The sequence below is a fragment of the Raphanus sativus genome, chromosome 5 (assembly GCF_000801105.2).
Source record: "Raphanus sativus cultivar WK10039 chromosome 5, ASM80110v3, whole genome shotgun sequence".
In the NCBI taxonomy this organism is placed as follows: Eukaryota; Viridiplantae; Streptophyta; class Magnoliopsida; order Brassicales; family Brassicaceae; genus Raphanus; species Raphanus sativus.
Window position 1 is genome coordinate 34110205 of NC_079515.1, and position 21282 is coordinate 34131486.

Below are 21282 nucleotides of genomic sequence, written 5' to 3' on the forward strand. Positions count from 1 at the left end.
AAATTCGTTTTTAATTATATAGAAATATTTTAGAAAATATATTTATAGAAAATGGTTTTAGTTGGTTAATATTTAATTATAAATAGTTTATATTTTATTTTATATCTTTTATAATTGAAAAAATAAATTTTAAGATAACAACACAATATATAAGAATCATCATATTTAAAAAATTCTAATATTATTAATAAAAATCGTTTTTAATTATATAATTAATTATATATAAAATTCATTAAAGGTAATATTGACTTTAACCACTTAATTATTATAAATTGTTTTATATCTTATTTTAAATTTTATGATTGAAAAATATTTTAGTATAACAAGAAAATTCATAAGAATTATCTTATTTTTTAAAAAATAAACGATATTATTAATAAATTTCGTTTTGGTTATATAATTAATTATATATATAAAATTCATTAAGGGTAGTATAGATATTAACCACTCTAACTTTTAACGTGGGAGCTCTGTTGCGAAAAAATTACTTCGCAAATAATAGTATAGATCCTCTCTTCTCTTTCTTACATGGTGATATTTATGAGGCACGGGCAGTAGTAAATTGCTATTATTTTTTCTTACTTTTTTGTCAACTAGATTTAATCAACTAGTCATATTTTTTTAGATAATTTACTTTGTTAATTAATTCTTTTGTAAAATTCAAGAATAATTCTAAAAACTAATTTTAATTTGATAATTTGTTTTTATTGATTATAAAAATATACATAAGTTCAAAAAGGTAATTGTGCAGAAAAAACATGATAAATGATACTAACTACTGATATGCATATTTATTTCAAATATTTTCTGTTAAATTTTTACGATTTTAAAATACAAACCATTGTATATATAATTTTGGATTTACATTTACTTCTTAGGTTGAAATCTCTAAAAGAAAAATCCATGAATTAGTGTGTATGTTTAAATTTAACCTACGGATTTTAGGGTTTCGTGATTTAAAGATTTTTGTTACAAAAACACTGCTAGTTTTCAGGTTTTGTTTTGTACAAATTGTCCTCTGTCCATGTTGGTACATAATTTAAGCTATGGAGTAAAATCACAAAACTAAAAAAACAGCACTCAACTAATAATAATCATGCGATGGTGGATTAGTGGTTTTTTAAAAGTTTCGATCCCCATACGAATCTGGTTTCGAAACTCTACGTGATCATCAGGAGTAGTGTTAAATGGCAAGAAAATCAATCAACTAATAATGAAGCTCCAGTTAACCTTTTTCCGTGTTTTTTTTATCAGCAAACATTTATTACGTGTTATAAATGACTTTTTTTAACAAGATCTTAACAAAAAAACGTCTTCCACTGTTTTCGATATTGTTTTCGATAGAGGAAACAGGCTGAGATCGTAGTTCAATCACGAAAATAGCTAATGAATGCTCATTCTAAATTTCCATTAAGCAAAACTGATTTTTATTTAATTGAATCAAAGAATAACCATTGTGAAATACAAAGAAACAGCTCGATAAAACCAGTTAGTAGCAAATCAAATCCAGGTGGTAAACAACAACATTCAAAACATTTTCACAAGATTTAATCAATCAAATAGCGACAACAACTTCTTTCTCTTCCTTTTTAACCTCATCCTTTACTGGTTCAGCAGCGACGACCGCTTCCACAGCTGCTTCAGCATTTTCTGTTGCAGCCGCTGCGTTCTCCACCTTCTCAGGTGCTGCAGCCTCACCAGCAGAAGATGACTCTTCCACAGCTGCTGCAACCTCTGGCTCAACAGCAGGAGATGTTTCCTTGATCGGCTCGACCTCAGATGCTTCCTTAGGTTCGACAGAAGTTGTTTCAGTCTCTGTCTGGTTCTGTTTCTCACCGCTTTCTTCCGTGTTGTTCTCCTGTACTATGGTTTCAGACACAGGCTTGTTAGGAACAGAGCCTTCTTCGTTGTTCATGTCTGATTCCTTGGGTTTACTCGCACAGCCACCCATTATTTAGTTTTGTTTTGTTTTGGTTGGGTTAAGGCTGTGGAGATTGAAAAAATTAGACAAGATTTTTATTGATGACCCTAGGATTGAACAAATGAAGAGGACATGGTCAGGGTTATATAGATGAAGAGGGTTCCGAATTTTATGGAGAATCTCTGCTCTTTTCTTGTGTGTGTTGAATAATTCAGTTTGGGGATGGCTAATATTAGTTATCTACAGAAGGTTAATGACTTATATTAGAGTTTAGCAGATAGACTCATGAGCAAAAATAGGGTTTCTGTATTTGGGATTTGATATGGACTCAGACGTGTGGAAGAAGTTTTGTGGACCTCATGTGTTTTGAGACTTGCGTCCTATTTTTAGTTGTTCCTAGTAATAACCTTACTATTATGAAGAAATATATACAACATCTTTATTCGGCTCTAGAAAACTGCAAAGAAAAAATGATTAGGTTATTAGTCCAATTTTAAGGAAAAATCTCCCACTTCCAAAATACATGGACGAAGGAAATAATGTTCGGCCGTGTGGTGGGAAGAATATCAATGACCTTATAGTTACATTTTTGGAGAGCATGATATGATATTTTTTTTTGTTTTACATGAAATACAAAGTAAGTTGTTATTGGAACCACAAAAAAAAAAATTTGCTACTAATGTACCATTATGCTTTAACAAGTTTGGTTAAAATCTAGTAGTTATAGAGTTATAAGCAGCAAAATCAAGCGGGGTTTAGTCAAATAAAGTAAATCACTTTGCATCGCTTTTTGAATAACTACGGCGTTACGGTATATCACTAAATTATACTACGTCGTATGATCTGAACGTTATTACAACTAATTAACGTTTTCGCAAGATTTTTTTCACAATAGGTCAGAGGAAAGTGAACCCTAACATAATACTCTCGAATGATTGCTGCGTGCTTCATTGAATTTTATCACGTCATAACACAGACATAAATAAAGATGTCAGAATGTCCGAATATTCAGAGAATCGAAAGACAACTTCTCTCCCCAAAAAAGTCAAGATGAAGAAATCGAACCTTCCGAGAAACTCAACAAGCGAGAGAGAGAGACCGATAGGCGAAACTTTCTTTCTCTCATCCACGTGTCTCCGTGCCATTTGTTATCTGACAAAACACATTCATCTACTTCCCTATTTTACCCCTACATCTTCGATACAACCAACTTCTTTCACCTCTCGAATAGGGTAAAGTCGTACTTCAATTATTTCCTACCCAAACGCGTATTATACTCGGTTTGGCGCGTGAAACCACGAACCGCTCTCATCACGTCTATAATAAACCCAAAGAAAAGAAGAAGAAAAAATCAAACTTCACATCTTCTTCTTCACTTTACCAAATCATATCCGAGCTTATTGTCTTCTTCTTCTTCTTCTTCCTGTTACTTTTGAATAGCATCTCTGATTTTAAAAAGATAAAAAAGTTTCTTTCTAGGAAAAGTTGGATCAATGAATCAGAATATAAAAGAATTAACAGTGGATTCATTACCAGTGGGACTGAGATTCCGTCCAACGGACGAGGAGCTAGTCAGTTACTATCTCCGCAGGAAAATCAAAGGTCACGATGACGACGTCAAAGCCATTCGAGAGATCGATATCTGCAAATGCGAGCCTTGGGATCTACCTGGTATATACACCTAACTTAACTCTCTTCTTATTGAATTGATTCAAATTTTTTTAGTGTGTGGACTAAATCAAAGCTTTTTTTTTTTTTGTGTCTGTAGATTTTTCAGCGATCAAAACAAAAGACTCAGAGTGGCTCTTCTTCTGTCCATTGGACCGGAAGCACCCTAACGGAAGTAGACAGAACCGGTCAACGCTCGCAGGCCACTGGAAGGCCACTGGAAAAGACCGGAAGATTAAATCCGGCAAGAACAAGGTCATCGGCGTGAAGAGAACTCTGGTTTTCCACTCTGGTCGTGCTCCTAAGGGAACGCGAACGAACTGGGTCATGCACGAGTATCGTGCCACCGAGCACGACCTCTGTGGCACCAACCCTGGCCAGGTAATAATAATAGAAATGTACATATGTGTAATTAACCATTCAATACCAAAATTGGTTTATTTAATGTCAGAGATGATGTGTGTTTGTTTTGATATATATGCAGAGTCCGTTTGTTATATGCAAATTGTTCAAGAAACAAGACCCGAGTTTAGTGGGAAGAAGAAGAAGCTGTCTCGTCTCCAACATCTTCCCTAGATAAGACTAAATCCGAAGTGTCAATGGTCGCTGTGAAGCCTGAGTCTTCTCTTGTAATCTCCGGTGATTCTCGTAATGGTGGTGCTTGCAACGAGGCTACTACCTCCAAGGTGTGTGAGTTTTTCTTTCAACTCATTTTCATTTTTTTTGCTATAAAACTAAATGACATTTATTTTTATTTTGATGTCACACAGCTTGGAGATCTTGATTGGCTGTCTTTTCCAGAGCTGGAGTCCATGACAGTGTTCTCTCCATTACACTCTCAAGTCCAATTCGAGTTTGGATCCTCTTTCAACGCGTTTCTTCAGCCTAGCTCTAGTGACTTCTCCGGCAACCATAACAACAACAACTTCCAGATTCAGACTCAGTACGGTACAAACGACGAAGAAGATACAGATGTATCCCGCTTCCTCAATTCGGTTCTTGATTTCCAAGACGATCAAGACTTTGTTTTTCCGTGTGAGTTCGACGGTGAAGTGCCAGATCAGGTTCGAAACTCTTAACTTCATTTTGTTCGTGTGCTCATTAAGAAAAAAACGGAATCATTAACTCTTATTAATAATATATATATATATATATATATATATATAATTGGTTGCAGATTGCACCAGCGTATCAGCAACAGCGCTCGGCAGGTGACATGAGCGATGATGTTTCAAGAACAGGTATCAAGTTACAGCCTCGGCGTGAACAACCTGAGGGTGTTACCACTGACTATGTAATCCATGGGAACGCCTCAAGAAGGTTGCGTCTGCAAACTATCAAGAGAGAGGTGAGAATAACAACCATTTTTCACATAGATTGTTACTCTCTGTGAGATTAGGACGGTAACAAATGAATGGTAACTGCACAGGTTGAGGATACGGACGGGGAAGCTATAAAGAAGGGGAAGCTGATGAGATCAAAGAGCAGAACAAGATTCTTGTTTAAGAAGATTATACCCGTGAGATGTTCATACGGAGGACTTCTTAGGGCGGCCGTTGTTGCGATTCTGTTCTTGATATCAGTTTGCAGTCTAACCACAGACTTCAGAGCTTCACTGATGATCTGAAAACCGTAGAACCTTGTTGTGTATATTTGTTGTTGGTTTTCAGTTTTCACCTTATCCGGGGCCAGTTTATGAGGGTAACTTGTTGCGTACTGTATAATGTGGCTACTTCTTGACTTTGTATCGGTAGTGTTCTTATATAGATAAGGTTTTTGTTTTTAACACGTCTTTTTTATTATGAGTTATTATGACATTATCTGTGGAATCTCACATATACTTCAAACTTTTATTATATAACTAGTTTGGGTGTACTTTCTGTTCTTCTGAAACTCTCAATGGTAAAACAAAACTGCCTGCCGTTTACTATCTACACAGCTCAACTACTTGACTTTGCTTTTGGTTATGTATTTTGATATTCTTTTTTTGAGCAACAGGCTTGGCGTTTGGTTTGCATGTGAGACGAGAGAAATGAAGATGTGAATGGTCATTAGTTAAACTGAAACAATATGCTTTTATTCATTTCTTCATACACTTACAGTTTTGGTTAGAGTAAGAAAAAAATATTCAAACGAGAATCTATTTTTATCCAGAAAAGGAAAAAATTTATCCAGATAAATCTATCAAATCAAACAAGTAATTGTCTAAATTGTAATCATTTTTGGTATATACTTGTACTCTAAACAAGTTGTGGTGATAGTTAATTTGACACCTAAATTTTACTTTTCAATTAAATTAATTGAGATAATTAAATGGTTTCTCTGGGCCATTAAACGGCCCATTAAGAAACTTTAACTATGATATATCCACAGCACTTAGCTGCAGAGAAGTCCAGTCACCTTTTATTTTCTCCTATCACACATCAGTCGCTTCTACTTTTCTGGTGGGAGAGAAAAACGATGGCAGACGGATATGGCTACGGCGGTTTCTCTGGAGTACCGTACCCGATCTTTCTCACTTCTCCGTCTCCTCATCCTCCAACCTCTGCGCCGCCGATCCAACCTTTTCAGTCCTATGATCCAACACACCAAGGAGGGTTTGATCCGATGGTTTCTCAAGGCTCTTACCACCGATCGCCGGCTGATTGGTCAAATTATCCACCGTATGGTGATAATTCTCGCTCTCAGACGCCTTCTTCATCGTTTGGTATATATACAATCCCTTTTCGAAATCATATTTGGGGGTTTTAACTGTTTAGTATTTAAATTAGTACTGTGATGGGTTCGAACCGTGGTTTCGAGGAGAGAGATCTAAGTTTTGTTATTTAATTTGATGTTATCGGCTCTGGTTAATTATGATATGATAATGAGTTTACTCTGTATTGGATCATTGGTTCGTTGTTCGAAGATTTTTAACGCCAGAGTGGGTTTGTGTTCTTGCAGGGAACTTGGGTCCCAGGGCTGAAGATTCTCATAAAGACTTGTTCTCACCGAGTGGATTTAACCCTTCAAGGGGATCATCATCATCTGATGCTGTGCCATTTCCCACTGAGAATTTCTTAGAGAGGCAACGCTATGAGTGGGTGCCTTATACCTCAGCTACCTCTGCTTCTTTAGCGGATATGATGAACAGGAATTCTCAGGAGCCGTTCTATAAGCCTATCCCGCCTTCTGGTGTTTATGCTTTTGATGATAAACGTCCTGGTGATTACTACCGTCATGGCTATGATAAACCTGAGAGTATGAGTGCTGTCCCTGGTCTTTCCGTGGAGCCTTGCGTACCTGTTCCGTCTTTACCAATGAAAACGGAAGCTCTCTTTGATGGAAGTCAGACTGGGGTTCGTTTAGAGATGATGGGAGGTCATTCTTTGGTGAGAGTATTCGACCCAGTTTGCACGGTTCTTCTGTTGAACCGGTGAATTTCAACGTGTTGCTTGGATATGGTGAAGCCACTGGTCATGTCAAGCCTTTGTCCGAGAAGGCTGTTGGCTCGCCTGGTTCAAGGAGTCTCCGTTCTTCCAACCCGCTACAATTCAATGTCGAGTCCTCGGGTTCACTGTTTAAGGAAAAACCAGAAGGTAGTGGTGGTGTCTCCTCCCTTTATCAGATGCCGAATTCGTTGGTCGCTGACATTGAGAATGGTATTTCTGAGAGCTCCTTTAAGAAAGCGGTTGAAGATTTGAATTGCAATGAGCATAGATCCTGGAACCACTTCATGGTGTCTTCTGAGGGACCTTCAGCTCCTACTGTGTTTTCTATGGGAAGTGATCTATGTGGTGGATTGAAGGAGGATGATGGCTATGCTGCTCATTCAGCTGTCAACTATAAAACCCTTTCCGAAGGTAGTGCTAATCAACCTAGTGAAGCTGTTCAAGCCAGTGCAAAGACATGTAAGCCCCAGGAACAACCGTTTGATACGATGAATAGAGCTAAGAAGACCAGTTTGTTGACAGATCTTTGTATCAAAGGGAGTAGTAGTAGATCGGATGCAGATGATGTCTCAACTGGCCGATCACCTGAAAAGCATTTATGCGATCAAGGAGATCTCCCATCCCCGCCTTCTTCTCCAAGAGTTTCTTCCGTGATTAATGCCATGCATAATCTGTCAGAAGTGCTTGTTTACGAATGCCTCAACAATGGGAGCTGGCTGATGCCGGAACAACTTGAGAACCTTGATAAAGTCGTAGAGAATCTCACCAAGTGCTTAAAGAATATCACCAGTAACAAGACAATAGCAGGAGGGGAAGCATCGGTTCCAACTCAAGCTATGAATGTATCCTGTCCAAACGTGGTTGATCTTAATGAGGTATTTGATGCAGCTCGACCCTGACATTTGTGAAATTATATGGTAGATTGGCAGGTAGAAGTTAAAAAGATATTTATTTGCATGCTCTATGAGCGGATCATTTATTTCTTATGAGCTTTTCACATGAGAATAGGTAAATTCTTGATATGTGCTATGTTCCGGACCTATATATATTATATTTTTGATAGATGAAATACATTGATTGTTCTTGTCTTCTATTAGTTGCTTAAGAATACACTTTTCAGGCCCCAAATGTAGTTGCTAAAGACTGTCAAGGATTTAATGTCAAGCCAGTAGACAGCTTTGGCTTCAAAGAACCGGAGGATAAGGATACGACTGAGATGACCCAGGTATGTACTTACATAATATATGTGTGCCATATTTGTAAACTCTTCTTATATACGAAATCTTAATTTTGCAGAATATTAAGAACATACTTGCTTCCAACTTTCCTGATGGTGAAGAAAACCACCCACAAACTCTCTTGTACAAGAATCTCTGGCTTGAAACTGAAGCGGCCTTATGTTCCTCGACTTGCATGGCTCGCTATCATCGTATGAAGAACGAGATTGATAATTCCAAATTGCAGAACAGTGGTTAATAACTTTATAACTTACTCTGCGCATTATCTTGCGAATACGCTTCAAAAGTATTTGTTTTTTTAACAGTTCATCTTTTGCATTTCTCAGAGGTCTCTGCAGATGCATCAACCTTTATGCAGGAACCTGTTCTTAACCCGCAGAAATCGGTTTCCATCATGAAAACTGTAGAGCCGGAGACGACTGAATCACTCATCAAACACGGAAGCTATGGTGGGAACAATGTAGTAACAATGAGTCATGACGCACCACAAAGCTTTAAATTCAACTCTAATCCCGTGGATGCAGTATTTTCACTTTTGTCCAGAAGCTTTACCGGTGGTTCAAAACAGGAAAATCATGGGAACGTCAAGCCTGATGCTCAGAAAAAATATGATGATGTTATAGACAGGTTTCAGATTCTGAAGCATCTGGAAACAAAGCGCAAACTCAAATCTCAGAACTGCCCGGATTCAGATATTGGTGTTATAGACAGGGTTCAGATTCTGAAGCCGCAGGAAACAGATTGCAAACTCAATTCTCAGAACTTCACAGAGACAAGAATGGAGAATCTAGATCAAGCTTCGGAGATGGCTAAAATTGACAGAAGCAGCCATGTGGCTGATGTAATGGATAGATTCCAGATACTAAAACGCCGAGAAGCTGAGCAAGTACAGAAGTCCCTCAACAGCTTGGACATAGATTCAGATTCAGGAGACGATCAGCCAAGAAACAAGACGCAAATTTGTGATCACCTCTGGCCAGACTCGATGATGACACTAGGTCGAGATTCACAGATGAAGATGCACGTCGGCGCTGAACCATCTGCATACTCGGACTGGGAACATGTCATCAAGGATGATTGAGTACTGGAACTTCCTTGGACAAGAAGTTTCGATCCTTTTTTTTCAATGGCTTTGTTTGTGTATAAATAAAAGGGCTTAGTGTGACTGACGTTAAATGAAACTGTGTGGTTTGGTATTTGCTGTTTTTAAATGTGATTGTGTTGTTCCTAAGTCTTACAAAGCAAGAGAGGGAGAGATTCAGTCTCTCTTTAAGTAGTGAGTTCCTTTATAGCACTAACAATGTCTCCATCGTGACCCTTGAGTGCCTTGACAGCTTTGCTGCGAGAAACTCCAGTTTGAGTCATGACTGAGTCAATGTCACTAGCCTCCACACTGGTCTCATCCACTTCATCTTCTTCCTCTATTCTCTGAGACGTGGCTCCGGGTTTCTGAATGTGGGCTCTTGAAGAAACCAGGCTTTGATATGAAGAAGAGTACCTAGAAACATCGAGGATGTGTATGGTTATAATCTTTAGATGCATAGGTAGTGAAAACAGAGGAAACGTTTCGGTTCTTTTGATGTGCCTTCCAGCTCTTCTTCTCACTTCTGCTCTGCTTTGCACTTTCACTAATCTAATACCTACGCATATACCTCAATTATTTTTCAAGAACAAGTCGGAATGATGTAAAGATACTTCGTCGTCTTACATCTTCTACCGGTTCATCAGTCTGAAAGTGACTCGAGCGTAAGAGTCACAGAAACTGCAAAAGAAACCATGGCAAAAAAAAATACAAAAACTGTTTTTAGAAAAGTCTCACATAAAGCTTTCTCGGGCTCTTCAGCTATGGGAGCAGAGCAGCCGCCGGTTACAGACTCTGTTCATAACGTTTCTTGCAGCAATAAACTCAGTTCGGCCTCTTTTTCTCTTTTGTTATTCTTTTGTTTATTTGAAATTCTTTTCGTTAATTCTAGCAAATCGGGGATGTAGCTCATATGGTAGAGCGCTCGCTTTGCATGCGAGAGGCACAGGGTTCGATTCCCTGCATCTCCAATTAAATTGTTTTTACATCAGAAAAATGAAGAAATGTTCTATGCTTACCACAAAACGGGATTAATTTTTATATTGTTTTTTTTTGGTAATTTTTTTTATCTTTTTTACTTCAGTTAGGACAGGATTCTCTAATTTGGTAAATTGACCTTTCTGCAACACAAGACCACCATTTTTGATACGGTTATACGGCCAATCAAGAGCTACGAAAGATATTTAATTTGGCAGAAAATTATACAAAGACCAATGACTTAAAACGTTGATGGTTTTGGTTTCTATTGTTTTCTAACAACATATGACTTAGGCACTGCTTCGTTGGGTTACCTCACGATATGCAGAGACCATAACTCCCTACACCATTTTCCTTTTTATAAAACTTGTTAAACACGGTATATGAAGGGGTAGTTACTTGGCCAACTATCTTACTGAAAAATGAAAATTGATTAGCACTTCTAATATAGGTAGGCACATAAGCTTAATTGATATCCGATTCCCACTTCAGAATTAGCTTCAAAATCCAAAACTTTTTCAAAATTTGCGTCCAAAATGTTAGTAGAAATTTTTTTTTTAAACTTGTTGGAAGTTTATAGTTGTATTTGAAATTTTATGTTTTCTATATATCTAACTAGATTCAGATCAGTCTTCAATCACTACAAGAAAACAGCATTTTGGCGAGGAAAGTTAACGAGGAAATATAATCCTCGTAAATGTACGAGGAACTTACGAGGAATTTACAACGAAAGAAATAAACCTCGTTATTTTCTCGTAAACTAACGAAGATAACATTTCGTCGTAAAGCCCACGTAACTTTACGTGGTCTTTACGAGGAAATACATTTTCCTCGTCAAAACCACGTAAAGCTTGCATTATCTTTACGAGGAAAACTGGAAATATAATTTCCTCGTTAAATCAACGTAAATTTACGTCACCTTTACGAGGAAATGATATACGTGAACTTAACGAAGAATTTTAAAGCACGTTTTTTTTTGCTACCTACCTTTTCCTCGCAAATTCATCGCAAAACTTCAACTACCAGATTCGAAAATTTTCTATAAATATGGAAGTTTCAACATCATTTTAAACACACCAACAAGAAAAAAAAAGAAAAACGTGAAAGGAAAAAAATGTCAGGCTCTGGGAATGTCTACGAGTTGCGGAGGTGGATGTATATGCATAGAGATGCTAACGGGAGAGTGACGAAAGAATACATTGCGGGACTGGAGACATTTATGCATCAAGCAGATTCCACACCGCTCGCCCTAGAAAGCGGTAAGATGTTCTGTCCATGTCGGAAATGCAACAATTCGAAATTGGCAAATCGTGAAAATGTTTGGAAGCATTTAATAAATAGAGGTTTCACGCCAAATTACTATATCTGGTTTCAACATGGAGAAGGTTATAATAATTATGATCAGAATGAAGCTAGTAGTAGTAATAGCAATTTTCAGGAAGAACCGGTTGCTCTTCATTTGCATAATGAACCTAGTTACCATCAGGAGGAGCAGATGGTAGATTTTGATAGGGTTCATGATATGGTAACTGATGCATTTGTAGCTCATGATGAAGATGAAGAACCTAACATAGATGCAAAAAAGTTTTATGAAATGTTAAATGCGGCGAATCAACCACTTTACAGTGGTTGTAGAGAAGGTCTCTCTAAATTGTCGTTGGCTGCTAGAATGATGAATATTAAAACTGATCACAATCTACCGGAAAGTTGCATGAATGAATGGGCAGACTTGTTCAAAGAGTATTTGCCGGAAGACAATGTGTCTGCTGATTCTTATTATGAGATTCAGAAACTGGTGTATAGTCTTGGGTTGCCTTCGGAGATGATAGATGTTTGCATCGACAACTGCATGATCTACTGGGGAAATGATGAGAAGTTAGAAGAATGTCGATTCTGCAAGAAGCCACGATTCAAGCCGCAAGGACGGGGACGTAATAGGGTACCGTACCAAAGGATGTGGTACCTACCAATTACAGACAGATTGAAAAGATTGTACCAATCAGAGCAGACTGCTGGAAAGATGAGATGGCATGCCGAGCATACTCAGACGGATGGTGAGATGACACATCCATCAGATGCAAGAGCCTGGAAACATTTTAACAAAGTATATCCGGAATTCGCTAGCAATATCCGGAATGTGTATCTCGGATTATGCACAGATGGATTTAGTCCATTCGGAATGTCAGGGAGACAATATTCATTGTGGCCAGTCTTTCTTACGCCATACAACCTGCCACCGGAGATGTGCATGCAACGGGAGTTGCTATTCTTGACCATATTAATACCTGGTCCGAAACATCCTAAAAGGTCGCTGGATGTTTTCCTGCAACCACTGATAAAAGAGTTGAAGGATTTGTGGTCAACAGGGGAGAGGACGTATGACTGCTCAACGAAGACGAATTTCACGATGCGAGCGATGCTTTTGTGGACCATAAGTGACTTTCCTGCCTATGGGATGTTGTCGGGATGGACTACACATGGGAGATTAGCTTGTCCATATTGTAATGGAGCGACAGATGCGTTTCAACTGAAGAATGGGAGGAAGACAAGTTGGTTCGATTGTCATCGTAGATTTCTTCCCATTGGCCATCCGTACCGAAGAAACAAGACATTGTTTAGGCACAAAAGGGTTGTGAGAGACACTCCTCCTCCATATTTAACTGGAGAAGAAACTGAAAAGCAACTCGATTACTATGGAGTTTTGGAAACAGTTCCTCGTGGTGGTAATTGGCATGTTCCCCCTAATATGCCTGATTCTTACGGTGTTCATCACAACTGGCACAAGAAGAGTATATTTTGGGAGTTGCCATATTGGAAGGATCTTCTTCTGCGCCACAACCTCGATGTGATGCATATAGAGAAGAATTTCTTTGAGAACATCATGAATACAATATTGAATGTCCCGGGGAAGACAAAAGACAACATAAAATCAAGGTTAGACTTGCCGGATATTTGCTCAAGAAGCGAGTTACATATAAACAGCAATGGGCAAGTTCCTGTTCCGATATTCAGATTGTCTTCAGAAAAAAAGTCGGTGTTGTTCAACTGGGTAGCATCAGAAGTGAAATTCCCCGATGGGTATGTTTCAAATCTGTCTAGATGCGTTGAAAAGGGTCAAAAGTTCTCTGGGATGAAGAGTCATGACTGTCATGTCTTTATGCAACGACTACTTCCCTTTGCTTTTGCGGAGCTACTTCCTACAAACGTACATGAAGCACTTGCAGGTACTATATTTATTATTGCAGTTATTTTATATATAATGATTTAGTTTGAAATATATATGACTAATATGTGTATAATTGTTTTTGGAATATACAAGGCATTGGAGCATTTTTCAGGGATCTGAGCACCCGCACCCTTAAAGTAGAAGTCGTGGAACAGCTTCAAGAGAACATTCCCATCTTATTGTGCAACTTGGAGAAGATATTTCCTCCTGGGTTTTTTGACGTAATGGAGCATCTAGCTGTCCACCTTCCATATGAGGCATTGCTTCGTGGACCTGTACATTACGGATGGATGTATCAGTATGAGCGAGCCATGAAATATTTGAAGGGAAAAGCAAAGAACCTTGCAAAGGTTGAAGGTTCTATAATTGCTGGAAGTTTGACGGAAGAAACTTCTCACTTCACATCGTACTACTTTGCGTCAAAAGTACGTACTCGGAAAAGAGCTCCAAGGAGATATGATGATGGTGGTGTCGCGCCAACATACGCAGTTGCTGGTGTTCCAGACATCTTTAGCCAGATTGGGCGACTGGGTGGAAAATCAAAAGAGGTTTGGTGGTCGAGTGAAGAAGACGCTCATAGTGCACACACCTATATTCTACTTAATTGTGAGGATCCATTGATTCGTTATTTTGAAAGGTAACATAAATGGACACGTATATATAAATTAACACATATATATAATTGCCAAATATTAATTAATATAAAAAGTGATTTTACAGCCTATTTGTTTCACAAGTCGAAGAAACATTCCCTGGTATATCCACAACTGACGTAGACAAAAGGAAAGATCAACACTTTATAAAATGGTTGAAGAGTCAGGTATTAACTCAAACTCTTTATTCATAAATGATTTGTATTTTAACGTTCACTTTGTTTTTGCAGGTTGATTTTGACGACGATGCAGATTATCCTAAGTGGTTACATGAAGTAATTCAATCTCCACATGTAAAGGTCACCACTTCACAGATGTATTTCACACGAGGCTATACTTTTCACACATATGAGTATGGTAGACAGCGGGCAACCAGTAACTATGGAATATGTGTGAAAGGGGAAACCGATTTCTACGGTATCTTGACAGAGATTATCGAAGTGGAATTTCCAGGGATATTGAAGCTGAAATGCGTCCTCTTCAAATGTGAGTGGTTCGACCCCGTCGTCAACAGAGGTGTTCGGTTTAACAAATTCGGTGTAGTTGATGTCAATGGTGGAAGAAGGTACAACAAATTCTTTATTTGGCATACATGAGTAGAATAAGCTTATTTCTATGTTTTCTTTATTTTCAGGTACAACAAATTCGAGCCTTTCATCTTAGCTTCACAAGCAGATCAAGTTAGCTACCTTCCATACCCTCGGATGAGAGAATCGGGAATAAATTGGTTATCCGTGATCAAAGTTACACCTCGAGGACGAATCATAAGTGGAGAAGAACCACCATTGCAAGAAGAACAGATAAATGAAGTCGAGGAACCTGAACAACAAATTGATGACATTCTTCTCATTGATCCGCATAATCATGAGTATGAAGATCTTACCGACGATGGCACAGATGAAGCTGTTGAAGACGAGTTTAATGAAAATGATGATGTTTCTAGTGATGACGAAAATGTATCTGATTGATGTATTTGTGTTTTAATATGATTGATTTTCAGACTTAATGCATGTGATTCGATTATAAAAAAAAATATTGAGTTTGAGGTTTTGAATGAAAAATAAAGGATTGAGGTTTGGGATTGGAATATGAAGAGTAGAAGATAGGAAAGATGGTGTTTGTGGTTTGGGGTTTTTGATTTTAGAGGTTTAGAAAGAAAACCTCGTTAATTCCTCGTAATTTACGACGAAATAACGAGGAAAGTAGAAAAAAAGAAATACACGGGCCTCGTTAATTCCACGTAAGCACACGGGCCTCATCCGTTACTGGAAGGATCCTAACTCCATTAGGATCGCAAACATTTGTGCTGCCGCCCGTAACACGGTAGACGAGCACGGTAACGGCCCGATGCTACACTCTACGGGCCAAAAACCACATGCCGGTGTCCGTTTGAAAATGGTACGTAATTAAATATTTAATTATTATTTTTAATATAATTAAATATATTTCTAACAATTTTCTTAAATGTTTTTAGGCCAAAGAGTTGGGACGTCTCCCGACTCTTCCGGAACTTTACGAGCGGACCCACAAAAACAAGGCGGGCCAGTTTTTAGATGGCAAGTCCGAGCAAATCTACAACAACGTAATTGCTCGGGTTGAGGAGCGCCAGACTCAGCTGACCCAGCAGTCCGGCGACGGATTACCAGTTACCTTATCCACAACTGAAGTGGATAAGATTTACGAGGAGGTAAATTTTTTAACATTATATCTTTTTAATTATTAATTGATTAAATTTCCCTTTTAAATTTAACTAACAAATATAATTTTTTTGTTTTTAAGGTTGTCCCTAAGAAAAAGGGACGTACGTTGGGGATCGGTTCCGTCAATGATGTCCCGAGAGCGACATCATCTTATGCTCAGAGACAGACCGAAGAAGTCACTCAGTTGCGTTCCGAGCTGGGCGCGACCAAAAGCCGTGTGAGTGGACTCGAAGCCTTCATCGACGTTATAGCGTCCACAAATCCGGAATGGGAAGCTTTGTTGAGGAACATGAAACAACAAAATCCCATTCCAGGCGAGTCATCGGGCACACATAACGAGGAGGATGTTACGAGGAGGAGCGAGGAATTCTACGAGGCGATGAACGAGCCTTAGTTTTTTTAGTTTTTTTTCGGTTTATGTATTATAAAATCCAAAACTTAATTATATATAAAATATTTTGTTGCTTGTGAATTTTATTTAAAATTTATTTATAAATCCAATATTTAAATATTTTTATTTTGTTAAATTAATAATTATTATATTTATCAAATAATATTTTATTAATTCGAAAAATGGAAGTCTACGAGTTATTTACGACGAAAATGTTTCCGAGAAATTTACGAAGAAATAGTTTCGAGGTTTTTACGAGGAAAGTCTTTCGAGGTCTTTACGAGGAAAGGCTTTCGAGGTTTTTACGAGGAAAACCTTTCAACGATTCTACATCGATTTTACGAGGAAATCCTTTCAAGGATATTACATCGAATTTACGAGGATATGATTTCAAGGATCTTACGTGTAAGTAACGACGCGAGGTTCACGTGGTTTGTACGAGGAAATTAGGCGAGTGATTTACGAGGAAATGGGGCGTGGAACTTACGACGAAATATTAACTTCGTCTTTACGAGGAAAGAGAAACCTCGCTATACTACGAGGAAATGGCGACGAATCCTTTTTTACGACGGACGAAAAACGACGAAAGGCTTTTCCTCGTTAATTCCTCGTAAACCTCCTTTTACGAGGAATTAACGAGGAAAATGGCCCTCGTTAATTATTTGTTTTCTTGTAGTGAATGCAAGGATTATTTTTCAATTTTATTACCATTTGACAAAAAAAATGATGTACTTTTTGAACTTAATTAATGTATTTTAACTAATGTCTTTTTGTGCTAAAATTTGGATATTTTAACTCATGTCATAAATAATAACCAGTATTTTTATTTCCGCGCTTCTACATACTCTGTTTCTGACTCAATGCATGGCCAGCTTCTAAATATATATCGTTCCTAGATTCGATTCAGTAACCCTAATTTAAGTAAATATATATTGAAATTAGGGTTTGTCTATCGGAATTCTAGGGTTCAAAATTGGGCCGTAGCTTAAGAACTTGGTAGTATATATATATTATTGACCAGTTACTTCGTACCAACATTATTTTATAGAAAAATAAGTTGCTCTCAATATAGGGTTTTGTGCACCATGAAAAAACAGAAGAAGAAGCATGTCTCAAAGGCGGAGAATCCCCAGACTCGATCTTCTTCGACATCAGTTGAGAACTCAGAGTCGATCCCAGCTGATCTCATCTTTGAGATTTTCTCGAGACTAACCGCAAAATCTTTATCGAGATTTCGTTGCCTGTCCAAGGAATGGGCTTCTATTTTCTCTAGTAGAGTCTTCACCCATTCGTTCGTGGCGAGGTCTTGCGAACGTCCGCGTCTCTTGTTCACGTTCCATGTTGACGGTAAGTTGTTTTCCTACTCGACACCTCAACCACCTCGAAATCCAGACCAGGACTTGTCTCATGTAGTTGTGGATAATCATATCACTATCCCCACCAGAATGGGGTCCTTTCTGATTCATCGCCCTGTCCGTGGCTTGCTTTGTCCTGGTGATATGTGGTTTGAACGTGGATGTAATGATTCAAAGATGATGACGATATTCAATCCTAGCACAGGACAGTTCAAAAAATTACCTGCAGCGAGAACAAGAAGGGGTCATGTGAGAACCTACTTAGGGTATGATCCCATAAAAGAAGAGTATAAGGTACTGTGCATGTCGGTTAGACGAAGAACATATCCTAAATTCTCCGAGGAGCATCAAGTTTTGACGTTAGGAACGGGGAAACTGTCTTGGAGAATGATTGAATGTTCCCTAAAACGATACCCTGAGATTGGTGGGATATGTATCAATGGGGTTTTGTATTATTTAGCTTATCAAAACGACGGGTTTGGAGTTGGACAAAATTTTACTGTCATTTGCTTTGATGTTAGTTCTGAAAAGTTCAAACCACTGGAAATCAATTTAACTTGCTCTTCAACCCTGATAAATTACAAGGGTAAATTAGGTGCGATTCAATTTGATCAAGTTGGTTTTTTCGGTGGAAGAACTACAAGTCTTGGTTTGATGGTTCTAGATGATGCTGAACAACATATATGGTCGAAGAAAACCTACGTATTGCCACCTTTTTGGAAGAATCTTGGTGTGGATGCCATTGCCAGGTTAAATGTTGTCGGGATGACTGGCGACAGTGAAATTGTGTTTTCACCCTCCATTCTTTCTGATCCTTTCTATATTTTCTACTACGATGTGGAGAGAAACACTGTCGTGAAAGTTAGGGTCCAAGGAATTGATTTTGTTAAGAATCAATACATTTACACCTTCATGGACTACGCTGAGGATGTAAAGTCTATGTAAGTGCTTGGTTTTTAAGGTTTCATCAGCTAGGGAGAAAAAAAAGAAGAAGGTATTGAAGATGTTCATCTTTCAATCCATTTATAATCACTGATATATGTACTAACTATCATAAACACTGATTTATGTAGTAACTATCATAAGCACTAATATATGCTCGCAACAATGATTTCTTAAGCATAATTTTATTTTTCCATGGCCAAGGAAGAGACTGATTTACTATCAGCTTGATTGTTTTTTGTACTTTCTATTATATTTGTCTAAAATTAGCTTCTTTTTAGAGCATCTCCATTGGTGAACCTCTTGGAATTTTTTTTTTTTTTTTTTACTTTTTGACCATGGATTAATAATCACTTTTTAGAGCTTCACAAAACATTTTTTTTTTACTTTTTGACTTTTTTCAAAAAAAAAAAGATTAATAATCAAACCAATCGCGGACCGCCACATATCGTGGAGCCCGCCGAATAGTTAAGAGACAGGTTCACTCCAGTGAATTTTCGTGAGACAGGTTCAAAAAAATAATATTAATATATTGTTTTTCTTTTTCGGGATGCGTGTGAACCTTATATTACATCTCCAATGGGAATGCTCTTAGTTGACTGAAATTTAGAAATCTGAGATTTTGTCTTTGCTTAGCCATTTTATTTTCCACGTTTCTGGTTAGAAGGTTTATCTACATGCAAGAATGTGGTTTGCAAATTGCAATTCTTCTTTAATAATATTCTACTAGGAACATCGAGCTTCTATCCTCCTATTTCTCTGCTTCTTCTTTTGTTTTCATTTCACGTACTCTGAATATTAGGGCTGATTCGTCGGCGAAGACAACTTTGTACTCAAACATTTCTACCCTAACCAGCTATCTTGGCTATGTGTTGCTTTTATAATATGTGGTGTTCAAAAAAAAAAAAGATTTCGCTCGACATTTCATTTTCTGTTGGACTACTATTTTTAATTAATCTTTATACTATTAAGAATTTACTCTATTCTTATAGCCTTTTTCCACAAAGCCAATATGTTGTTTTATGTAAACTTTTTCTTCTAATTTTTCATTAAAACTGTAATCTTAACCAATAATCTACAATTGTCTCGTTTTACATATTTAGCACATTTATTTTGCCTCTTAAAATCAGTTTGATCTGGAGTATTATCTCTATTGTTACCTCTTGTGTTTCAAATCCATATTTATAAAACATAAAAAAAAAATTATAAAATTTAAATGCTTGAAATTCAAAAATTTCGGTATTCTATAATTTTAGAAAAAAATGAAATACAGTGATAATTCTATAAATTTTAATTTAAGTTTGCAAAAATCTTTTTATGATATAATTTGTGATAAATAAAAATCCAAAGATTAATAAACAAAACTTTCGTATATGAAGGGTTTAAATGATGTGGGTCTATTCATTTTCAAATCGTTAATAAAAGATTTGTTATGTTTTTCAACTTTCACAACACAAATTATTTCGTGCTTTGAAAACGAGGATCAAAATCTAGTATATACAAAGTTACCAAAATGAATTAGAAAACAGAATAAATTTTAAAGGGTTTTAATCAATTAAAATGAAAATTGTATATTCGTACCACCTGAAATTACAGTATAATTAATTTATAACTGTAGTCGACCCATAAAAGAAAAAAGGAAATTTTAGTCGAAAAAAGGAAATTTTATAAACAAAACAGAAAGAATCAAAGAGAAAAGGAAAAGTGATAGATGACAACGCGCCTATATATATCTCACAGTCATGAAGAATTAGCTTCACAATTGAAAAAAGGTTCTCTCTTTCGAAACATGATTCGTCCCCATGTGGAGTTGCGCGACATAGAACTAACTGAGAGACGTTCACGAAGTAACCCAACCTCAATCATAATCATCGTCGAGACAATATCTGATGAGATTCAAGTTTCTCCAAGCGTTCGCATAGATATCAGTCTCCCTCGTTACTTAAGTCATGGCTCCATCCGAAAGCTCATCCAAGATCAACTCATCAACCGCCATTGGTTAGCTCCAAAGATCTCAAGGGCTGCAACCAAGTTAGGGTTTAGCCGCAGCGAGATTCTCCAAGATTCTTTCGTTAGCCACCGTTGGTTAGCTGATTACCTAGCTTCAGAGATCTCATGGGCTGGAGTACGTTTTGGTCGTAACGGTTTAATCTTGAGCTTCACGGCCAAGGTAACCCCTTCTCCATCGAAGGAAGAGGTGTTAAAGAGGATGGCTCAACAAGGGAAGATGAGCAAAGAAGACTTGAAGAGTTCAAAGATGGAAACAGAACCGTGTTCCATCTGTCTCGACAATCTCGGAGTCTCCCGTGGTTCGAATTCGAAACATGGTGTACCTACACGCATGACGTGTTCTCATGTCTTCCACGATGGTTGTCTGTTGGTGTGGCTTCAGCGCAGAAACACTTGCCCCCTGTGTCGGACTGTGCTGTACGATAGATCGATGATTGGGAAGAAAGGGGGTTGAAATTAGGGTAGTCTCAAAACTTGGGTCACACGGTTTTTATATATTGTTAAAGATGTACTTTTTGTGTTTTTATTTTAGGGTTTTGAATCAGTTCAAGGAGATTGTTTAAACTTTGAATAAAAAATTATTTTTTCTTATTTACGCATACATGATTTCAATGGTTTATGTTAACATACAACTTCCTCACCGAAAAGTATTCACCTTTCTTATTCTGTTAATCAACTTGATCAACCA

At 37.4% G+C, this 21282-nt stretch overlaps 4 protein-coding genes, 1 non-coding gene and 2 pseudogenes across 7 annotated transcripts; 6 read left to right on the forward strand and 1 right to left on the reverse strand.

The window, feature by feature from the left end:
* Window positions 1-1410: 1410 nt before the first annotated feature.
* LOC130512582 (uncharacterized) lies at window positions 1411-2110 on the reverse strand. The gene has a single exon (XM_057010720.1). The coding sequence runs from the start codon at window positions 1949-1951 to the stop codon at window positions 1556-1558; it is 396 nt and encodes a 131-aa protein (XP_056866700.1). The 5' UTR covers window positions 1952-2110; the 3' UTR covers window positions 1411-1555.
* A 1161-nt stretch (window positions 2111-3271) lies between these two features.
* Window positions 3272-5464, forward strand: LOC130512342 (NAC domain-containing protein 62-like; annotated as a pseudogene).
* A 525-nt stretch (window positions 5465-5989) lies between these two features.
* On the forward strand, window positions 5990-9489 carry LOC130495031 (uncharacterized; annotated as a pseudogene). Its single transcript, XR_008934278.1, has 5 exons — window positions 5990-6296; window positions 6533-7895; window positions 8141-8245; window positions 8317-8491; window positions 8585-9489. The product of XR_008934278.1 is annotated as an uncharacterized LOC130495031 (transcript).
* Window positions 9490-10237: 748 nt separating this feature from the next.
* TRNAA-UGC (transfer RNA alanine (anticodon UGC)) lies at window positions 10238-10310 on the forward strand. The gene has a single exon. It is a non-coding gene; the product is annotated as a tRNA-Ala (tRNA).
* A 1275-nt stretch (window positions 10311-11585) lies between these two features.
* On the forward strand, window positions 11586-15202 carry LOC130495063 (uncharacterized). 2 transcript variants are annotated; one of them, XM_056986043.1, is made up of 5 exons: window positions 11586-13541; window positions 13637-14180; window positions 14264-14363; window positions 14427-14761; window positions 14831-15202. In XM_056986043.1, exons 1-5 carry the CDS (start codon window positions 11813-11815, stop codon window positions 15162-15164), a joined length of 3042 nt encoding a protein of 1013 aa, XP_056842023.1. In that variant the 5' UTR covers window positions 11586-11812; the 3' UTR covers window positions 15165-15202. The 2 variants fall into 2 exon arrangements, with proteins under 2 accessions (XP_056842023.1, XP_056842024.1); XM_056986044.1 differs by lacking the exons at window positions 14264-14363; window positions 14427-14761 and having other exon boundaries at window positions 11587-13541.
* A 2170-nt stretch (window positions 15203-17372) lies between these two features.
* LOC108858826 (F-box protein At3g49450-like) lies at window positions 17373-18587 on the forward strand. The gene has a single exon (XM_018632693.1). The coding sequence runs from the start codon at window positions 17373-17375 to the stop codon at window positions 18585-18587; it is 1215 nt and encodes a 404-aa protein (XP_018488195.1).
* Window positions 18588-20275: 1688 nt separating this feature from the next.
* On the forward strand, window positions 20276-21142 carry LOC130495064 (uncharacterized). The gene has a single exon (XM_056986045.1). It carries the CDS (start codon window positions 20296-20298, stop codon window positions 21046-21048), a length of 753 nt encoding a protein of 250 aa, XP_056842025.1. The 5' UTR covers window positions 20276-20295; the 3' UTR covers window positions 21049-21142.
* Window positions 21143-21282: the final 140 nt, after the last annotated feature.